Genomic DNA, 9,970 nt, shown 5'->3' with positions numbered 1-9,970 from the left:
CTAAATACTTAAACTGCTCTACCTGTTCAAGTTTTTCCCCACCTACTTTTATCTTGAGACCCACATTCCTCGCTCGCGATACTTTACAAAACCGCATTACCTTAGTCTTCTTGTGATTAATCCTCATCCCATACTCCTCGCACCGCTCGTCTAACGCATCTACTAGAGCCTGTAGTCCCCTCGCTGACTGGCTAATCAACACCTGATCATCCGCGAATCTCACTGATTTGAACATCATTCCTCCCACTTTTATTCCAGCTTCTAACTCATCCCACGCTTCCCTTACCATCTCTTCAGCATACACGTTAAAGAGCAGCGGCGAAAGAGGACAGTCTTGCCTCACTCCTCGTCCCATTCTTGCCCACCCAGATTCTCCATCTGCTACCCTAACTTGCGCAGTCTGGGCCATGTACAGATTACAAATCAGTCGTCTATTCCTCCAATCTACACCTATTCTCTTGAAGATATCCATTAACTTAACCCAGTTCACCCTATCAAACGCTTTTTCAAAATCCATGAAACAGGCATATATGTCCTGGTCATATTCTAGGTTCCTCTCCACGAGGGACCTCATTGCATCATGAGTTGACCTCCCTTTTCTGAAACCAAATTGATCTTCACCCAAATACTCATTTGCCCTTACCTCCATTCGTCTGTTGAATATCCTCAGTACCACTTTCGCTGCATGCGATATTAAGCTGATAGTTCGATAATCTCTGCATTCCACAGCTTTCTTCTTTTTTGGTAGTGGAATTAAAATCGTCTTCACTAAGTCCTCCGGCCAACATCCCTCCTCGTATATCCTGCGTACTAGTTCGAAAAAACATTTTCTTACCTTCCTTCCCTGGGTTCTTCAAAAGCTCACACGGGATATTGTCCACGCCTACTGCTTTCCTAGCCTTCATATCATGGAGTGCTCTCTCTATTTCCGAATCTAATATCTCCGGCCCAAGATTATCCTCCTCCACTGCACTTTCCTCCTCTAGAGTCAATCTCTCCGGCCTGTTTCTTCCGTCATACAGATCCTCCACATATTCCTTCCATTTACTCTGTACCTCTTATCGCTCGCTTAGCATCCTCCCATCTTTAGCCTTAATTTTAGACATGGCTTGTCCTCTTTTGCCACCCAATAGCGATTTAACTTTGCCATATAATGCGCCTATCTCTCCTTCTCTCTGAAACTCTTCCATTTCCTCACACTGTCTTTTCCACCAAGCCTCCCTTGCCCTCTTAGTTTCACGTCGTTATCGGTTATTTAGTTCCCTCTACATTCTTTTGCCATGTTCTGTGTCCACGTTCTTCAACTTCCTTCTCTCCTCCATTTCTTTTACCATTTCCTCTGTAACCCAAGGCTTCTTTATCCTTCTGCTGTCAACTTAGCCAAGTGACTTCTCCGCCGCATTGGCTATTCCAGTTTTAATAGTATCCCACCTGTCCTCAACAGTCTTTGTACTTTCAATCTCCCGTATACTAATGCACACTAGTTCCTGATATTCTCTCCACATACTCCCATTCAGCGCTTCTACATTCCATTTCCTCACCCTCCTACCTTTCATGAGTCTATTGAATCTTACTTTGTATTTCATAAGTACTAGGTACAGGTCTGAATCTGCATCTGCTGCTGGGAAGCTGTGCAAGTTTTTCACACTATTCCTAACCCTCTGTCTTACCATAGTGTAGTCTATTTGATATCTCCCCACATCCCCTGGACTTTTCCATGTGTACCTACGCCTTTTATGATGATTGAACCACGTGTTTGTGATGAATAACTTGTTTCTCTTGCAAAATTCTGCTGCTTTCTCACCCCTGTCGTTCCGAATTCCTAATCCAAGTTCTCCTATTTCGTTTCCATCCCTCCCTTCCCCGACTGAAGCGTTCCAGTCCCCCGTCACTACCAGATTTTTCTTACCCGGTGTGTCTAATTATTTCCTCGAGCTGTTCATACACCTCATCTACTTCTTCCTCCCTATGATTGCTAGTGGGCATGTAAACTTGGACCACCACAAGGTTGGTGGGCCGCGCCTCAATTTCTACCACCAGAATCCTATCGCTAACCTGGTCTATACCTACCACATGCTTACCCATCTTCCCGTTTAATACTAAAGCTACCCCTTGCTGGCTTTCTTCCCCTCCACTATATATAACCCTCTACTCATCATTCCAATAGTCCCCCCCATCCCTCCACCTCACCTCCCATAATCCCAAGATATCTATCCTCCCTTTATCCATTTCCCTTTTGATATTTTCTAACTTCCCCGCCCTCATCATAGTCCTCACATTCCACGTCCCTACATTTATAGCCGACTTCTTCTTCTCCCATCTTCTTTTCTTCTCTCTTCATTGCTGCTGCTGATGATGATAAGTCTCTGCAAGGATTTCACATGTTGACGACCCCGAGGACCTTGCTGACCTCGCTGCCGTGCCCGACACCCGCCCTTTGCGGACGGGTCCGGGCGATGAGATTCCGAGGCTCACTTGGTTGTACTCCATGTGTTCAGGGAAGAGATAGTTGGTAGGGTTTCCCACTTCCATTCCAACAGTGTTTTTTACGTGACACCATCACGTGGACTACCTTTCGTCTGGCTCCTACCCTTCGACCTATCTGGCATGGGTGGCCCTACCGGGAATAATTTAGAATTAATCCCGACAGCGCAGCTATAGGGGTCATAGGAACGTGCAAGCCTTTCCACCGCGACAAGGTTATAGCCCAAGGGAAAGGCTGTCATGAATATTCCAGAGAATATTTTGCTCATTAGGGTAGATAAATTTAAAAAAAAATACTACAGAATTAATACACTAAACATACAGAAATAAAACTATTAACATTTTTAAAAGCTTGTTAATCCTGCACTTTCTTGTTGGGCTCTTACTCTACGACTCATATTCATAGAAAGCCAAGTGTGAACGTTTCACACACAGGCCTCTCCATCTCAAATCCAGCTTAACGAGCAAAATCATGTCAGAAGACCATCACCAATTTCACTTTAAGTTATGTACATGAAAGAAGTATCCTATTGATAAATGATAGCTTTATGCACACTCAGAATCTAATCAATGGAAAGTTATGGACCTTTGAACGTAGTCGTGTCAAGCCTAAGTGCAGAAATCGAAAAAAAAATCACGTAAATGCTATTGGACAATAGAACCAAAGCATAAAGAGCACTGATTCTTGTTTCATTTTAAAGAAAATTCATGAATGGAGATAATTTCAATGGGGAAAAATGAGGATTCATTCTGCTTAGCTTGCAAATTGGATAAGTAGTGTAAGTATTGTAGCAAGCTACATAATTAGGTACTGGAGGCGCAGTGACAAACTAAGTAGAACGAATCCTCATTAACTCCCACGGCATTTGCAGCTCTGAAGAGGAATGCATCCATCAACTATTCGGTCAAAATATGCCAGAATTCAACATGGCATAAAGCAAAAAAATATCAAAATACCATTTAATTTTTTCATTGGTAAAGCAACCTTAGAACTAGCTGATTAAAAGAAGGGTAATTAAAGGTGGCCTTTAAAAGACACTACTCGTCAAACAATTGCTCATTTTTATTGCAGAAACAAGTCCCATTTGGAAAAAAAGGAATAAAACTTTGTTAGGCTCACTATTATATTAATATGGGCATGACCCGGGTTGTTTAACGTAGTTACATCTTCTTCACCAGAGGATGTAACTAAGTTATGAAACCCGGGTCGTGCACATATAATTATTACCTTACAAAGTTTTATTACTTTATTTCCAATAAGGAGAGGTTTCACAGAGCAAAGCCTGAAGTTATCAGTTATACAAGTCCCATTTGTTTATTATTGGTTAAAACAACTTGAAAATCATTCCAAAAAGTGCATTCATGTATTTTATTAAAAACAAAACAAGATTCACTGCTATGTGATCTTTAGTTCCTTAGTTATCAGCATTTATGTGATTTTTCAATTTTTACTCTAAGGCTTGATACAGCTATGTTCAAAGGTTCATAACTTTCCATAAGTTAGGCTCTGAGCTTAAATAAAGTTATAATTAATCAGAAGGATATTTCTCTCTCGTTTAAAAAAACTATAAGAGAAATCAGTGAAGTCACCAGACATCCCTCTGCCTGATTGGAAAAGAAATACCCCACATGATAAATTTGACATTTTATTATGTAGTAAAACCCACTGTTAGCTCAATCCATTTTATTAAACCTTGAACATTTTCAATGCATGTTTGCCATCTCATCTCACATTGGAGGGTCCGAAAGGTGATAAACATAGTTTCCGCAACATCCTGTACATAACTTACAATTCCTCATACCTCTATAAACAGGGTAATTAAAAGGCTGAGCAGTTTCATGCACTGAGGAAATGCAATAATATTATAAAATTAAACTTAATTGGTACCTATCATACTGCTTTTCAACAATGTCACTTTTATTTACACCAGGTGTGATCTGCAATATCATGCTCATGCACATTCACAGAGCAATGGCAGTTTTCTTCTGACCTCACAATCTACTACAGGTTTCAACATCCACGCAAAACTAAATTTTTCACTTTTCTACTTGGATGGTGGTTTAAAGGCTATCTTGCGGCTCTTCAGCACTGACCACTTGTGCCTCTTCACGTAATAAGTTATTCCCACCAGCAGGGAGAAGATCATGATAGCCTGTCGGAGGAAAAAAAGCATTACAAAAGAGACTGAAGGTGTTCAACATTTGAGGACATTGATACATTAACAGCATAAGTAGATTCAAGTCTCTCCGAAGGCCAGGTTACATGATTCTTTTTAACACTTACATTCAATGTGTGAATGCATGATTGAGTTTGGTAGACCATAGCAAGTGCAAATGCATGCAAGTGCAGTACATCCAAATTAGAGCAGGTTCTATTTTCTGTTCAGGTGTTAGTGGCATAAGCTGTACAGTTAATAGGTATATTTTTTGCACACTTTCACATGCTAATGCATCTGCATATCAACTCAAATGCGTTTGTTCATTCTGTAAACAGGCTATATGGTTTATTTAGGTATCTGATCTTTAGGGGAACTGGATATTACTTTTGAATAGACGACAGAATACAAGAGGCCCCAGGAATGGCAAAAATTGTAGTTTGCGTAGAAACAGAATGCTGCAGCTTAAAATACTTATGCTTTTATTACAATTTGGACCTCCGACAATGATCAAATGAAAATTACCAAAGAAAGAATATTAAAGAAAGCATACCTTAATAGTCATTTTCTTGCGATCATCATGCTCGGGCTCTGCAGCCCACTTCAAGAAGGTGCTAACGTCCTTTGCAAGCTGACTGGCTGTTGCTGGCGTTCCGTCCTCATACTCCAATACCTGAAGAAATAATACACAACCATTACGTACAAATGCACAAAAACAATTCATGGGGAGAGTATTGCCACCATTGGATGACTCTTGAGCATTCACCTCATTATATAATGCTTGGGCCATACTGATAGCACCTCCTGGGAAGTATGGGTTGTAGTACTGCCCTTCCCTCAGCACGACTCCAGCTGGAGCATCACAATATCCAGTCAGAAGGGCAAAAATGTAGTCCTACAAAAATTACAAAAGGTAAGCAGACATATCTATTAAAATTTTGAAGAGTGGTCACCACTTATGCAAGTATGCCTTCAATTTTGAGCCATACACTGATAATTCCTTCTTCAAGAGGATAGACAAGATAAACCTTTGGAATAAAGGCAGTTTTTTAAGGAAATTGTTTCCCATAGTGATATAGCAAGATACAAAACAAGGAAATGGATTGTATCAATATCTATAAATTCATTGTATAGATATTGATACAATCCAAGTAAAGGCAAGGAATAAGCACAGGAAAAATGATTTTAGGGATATCTTTAACAGAATTACAAAATCACTAGGTTTGAGAAAATAGACAAGTACAAACCCACTGCTCTTTGAAAGTACTCGAATGATTACTGAGAAGTAAATCCAGTGTTAAGCTAGGTTCTACTACACTGCAAAATACAGATAACAATCAGCTCTAAAAAATTTTTACAATGAAATATCTATTATATTCAACAATCATCAAATAGTGGGTCCAGTTGGTGAACATATACTGTAATATAAAAGAACTTGTATAAAGTTAACTTACCTCTCCTCCATGCCTAGCTAATGTAATGAAGCTCAAGTCAGGAGGATAAGCACCATTGTTTGCGGCTCTAGCAGCTTCTTCATTTGGATATGGCTTAGGGAAGTAATCTGACAACTTTCCTGGCCTCATAAACATATTTCCACTCTCATCAGGACCATCTTGGATCTGTTTTCAAGATATAAATGAGTAGTAAAACATGAGATTTCCAGTTTATAAGTGATTACATCAAACTGAAGCACATGGAAGACCTAATCTCAGTTTAAAACCAAAGGAGCTGCTGAAACCCATAAAATGCCTCACTGCCACTGAGAATAAAAACAGAACATCTTTACTAAATTAATAAAAGAAATCGCCAAAAAAATATGAACCTCATTTTGCCAGGTTGCTTTCATAGAGAGAAGCGACAGTCATAAAAAACTGGGAATGCAATAAGAAAACGAAAGGCATTGATTGCGATTCGTTACCCAACATTAGTATATTCATGATACACAAAAAATTTGGTTTTAAAAATCCCAGTTTAGACAAATGGCAATGGTCAATTTCAACCTCATTTGAAAAAGGCCAAATTGGCACCCATGCGATGCCACAACGTCTGAGGGACCTGGATTCTATACGAGCAGATAGGAGTTTTGCATCGTCTGATATTACCAATGCATGCAAGCGGCACAGAGCTCTGGGAAACATTTCTTAATAGTCACCTATTAAAATTGCAGATGGTCAGAAAGTTTCCTTCGTTTCATAGGGTATTAATAATCCTAATTTAAGCCAAGCGCAACCTGCTAGCAACCTACATCGTAGCGGAGCTCATAGTCTCGTACCAACCAAGGTGGCCTCATACGGTGGCGACCGGAACCAGAATGATGTCACACACGCATTCATACTTACAAGGGGAGACCACATACCTTGCTCACATCGCATTTTCACATGCTTGAAAGTTTTCACTTTTCACTTAATCGCAAAAAATAGATATCATCATTTAAAACTCTTAAAGCTTAAAATACATAATCCAGGAGTAATACTATTTTGATTTAGGCAATTAAAAAAAATAGGAAACCACCCTATTGAGATACCAGTAGAGCACTTTCATGAGGCAAGAGATATTTAATGCAGATAGACAACGTTGGAATTTACATGTGACTATAACCAAGAGATCAAATTATATTATGTACTTTCTGACATGACTGTTTCCAGAATAATTTTCACTACAGTCATAAGAACAATGAATCATAAACCCAAGGGAATAAAATGAACAATGTCCTAAATATTGTGGATAGATATGTGAATCAATGGGACATCTAAGTTATTTCAACTTCTTTAACCCTTTCGCTGCTACAAGCGGGAATACCCACAAAAAACATTATGGTTATTGCCTGCGACATGCGGGGATATTCCACGACTTTCAAAAAACTTTTCCTTTCAACACGACATGCGGGTAAATATCTAAGTTTTCGAAAAACCCTCCCTTCGGTCGTAGGTGCTGTCATCTGCTCGAAATTCTAGCGGAACTACGTCCATTCGTGCGGCGACATTCAGCGACGTCAAATGAATGATTCAATTCATTTTTTTCTGGATAATAGGCAAAATAATGGAACCGATGAAAAATCTATTGAAGCAGCAAAAGGGTTAAACAGATACCCATTTAAACTGCTACCAGTATTAGAGGAGTTAACAACGCTGGCCACAGGCAGATATATTTATCCTAGGATGTAGGTGTTCCAGTACACAATAACATGAAAAGCTATTAGAACTCGAAACTTCAAAATAAAATACGATTTTTAAGCATAAGTACCCCCAGAAATGCCTATTAGCAATTTTCATTGGCACAGCAAAATACTATTTGAATTGTTAGCTAGCTGAACTCAGTAAGTGTAAGTTTGGTGCACAAAGAGCATATGACATAACTAGAGGGCTTACTCCACAAATTTCCACGTTTTTACAGCAAATTTACTACACACCTTCCTCTAAACAGGGAGTGGTATTTTACACATTAGAGAACCCTCCTCCAGCACTCGTCTAATGTTTACCCTTTGATGTAATTATTACCTATTCAAGTATTAGATATTAGTGCTTTCCCAGTGAGCAATTGATGTTTATCAAAATTAGAAGCCAAAGAGAATTCAGGAAAAGGCATATATTGAGAATGACTATGACGATAACGTTCATGAGCTGACATCGTATGTGAAATGATATGAAATCCATAAATGGGCATCAATAACACACACACCAAGCTACAACACTGACGATTTCATGCTTGGTGAGAACAAACAATGCTGGTAAACTTTTCCACCATTAGCAGCAGGTCAGTAAGACCTAACAAATACTAAATGAACATATAGATATTCTGGGGCCTATGGATATCCCATGCCATAATTGGTCAATTAAATTCATAGATCCACGAATTTAATTGTACAACCACATTTCAAATATCACAATTTAAATTTTAATTCCATTTCACTTCAAACAGTTACTCTTTTCCTCGTGACAATAATACAACTACAGACCAAAAATTACAAGAATAAGGATATCACTAATGATGAATAGGAAATTTCGTCATTAATAAATTACTTAATTTTATTTATCATGTAAATAATATTTTTCAGGGGCAGTTACAGATAAGGGCTCTGAGTACATGAGAATTAAGCAGCTAATTTCTTACCTGGACCTCTTCTGCTTCGGCTTTCGCCTCCGCTTCAGTATGAGAGACTCCGATTAAATTACGATAAGCCAAATACTGAATACTGTGGCAGGCAGCACAAACTTGTTTGTAAACTTCATACCCCCTTCGAATGCTAGTGTTTGACAACAGAGGAAAATAATCAAATAAGAGAAGTGACTTTGTTTTGTTATGTAATAGCCATAGGGCCATAATTATTCTATCATTAACAGTTCTAAAATTAGAAAATAAGTAAAAAGTATCATTTTTATTGGCAAAAGAGTATAGACCAACTAAAAATTACAAAAGAACTTGCGATGATGAAACGGACACATTTCATGCGTTAAAGTGCAGTCGCGAAGGTGACAATGATCTATTAAATATTAGGTGATAGTTACCTGGCATGATCTAATGATGCAAACCAACCCGTATGACTCCATGGATTTTTAGGAGGGTGAAGCTCCAAATCTGAAGCTTTAACCGATTGGTCTAAGGCTATAGCTAGTCCTGCACCACCTCCTGTTAACACTCCGATCGTGACGAGGAACTAAATTGCAAAATATGGCGTTTAGGAGATCACCAATGAAACGGAAACTTTTAAAGATATATTTCATCAATACTCACTGTTTTACGACTTCTGGACCACGTTCTAGTGGAAGAGAATTTAGCCTGCAAGGAATTGTGTTGTACTTAAGAGAATGCGTGACCCAACTGACCTACATGCTACATACAATACCAATGTACATGGCTTATTAAAGAATACATAACTATTATATGAGCATATCTCAGATGTAGATAAAATTTCAACCCAGAACGAAAATTGCAGGCCTATTTAAAAATAAATTACGAGGTTGCAACGACAACCTTTAGCCAAAATGTATCCGAATATCGATGATTATAAATATTTCGGTGTAATATGAAATCAGCATAAAGATATATGCATAAGGACTCGACATGAGAATTATACTCAGGACCTACCCTTTGCAATAATGTTCCATTATTTACTTTGAGAAGTCCGGTTCCGCAAATCCTTGCCACAGCAGCAGCCATGTTGGGCAGAGAAGTCTGCAAAACCCTGAAATACCAACTTCAAACTTAAAATGTACTTTTAGACACGTTTATCTATATTCTATTGGATTCAAAAATTTAAAGTGAGAAATAAAATTTTAAAAATTGTTGAGAGCGGGATAATGGCTCAGTATTTTATGACAATGGTATTGAAA

The 9,970-nt window shown here is 38.6% G+C and overlaps 1 protein-coding gene across 1 annotated transcript; it reads right to left on the bottom strand.

Annotated features, from left to right (window-relative positions):
- Nucleotides 1-4,153: 4,153 nt before the first annotated feature.
- LOC124164130 (cytochrome c1, heme protein, mitochondrial-like) lies at nucleotides 4,154-9,822 on the bottom strand. Its single transcript, XM_046541318.1, has 8 exons — nucleotides 9,726-9,822; nucleotides 9,372-9,416; nucleotides 9,146-9,294; nucleotides 8,751-8,883; nucleotides 6,095-6,259; nucleotides 5,407-5,535; nucleotides 5,194-5,313; nucleotides 4,154-4,637 (listed from the first exon to the last, which is right to left on the bottom strand). Exons 1-8 carry the CDS (start codon nucleotides 9,795-9,797, stop codon nucleotides 4,530-4,532), a joined length of 921 nt encoding a protein of 306 aa, XP_046397274.1. The 5' UTR covers nucleotides 9,798-9,822; the 3' UTR covers nucleotides 4,154-4,529.
- Between the last annotated feature and the right edge of the window lie 148 nt (nucleotides 9,823-9,970).

Source organism: Ischnura elegans, chromosome 8 (genome assembly GCF_921293095.1).
Source record: "Ischnura elegans chromosome 8, ioIscEleg1.1, whole genome shotgun sequence".
In the NCBI taxonomy this organism is placed as follows: domain Eukaryota; kingdom Metazoa; phylum Arthropoda; class Insecta; order Odonata; family Coenagrionidae; genus Ischnura; species Ischnura elegans.
This window is presented reverse-complemented; position numbering and strand designations above follow the sequence as displayed.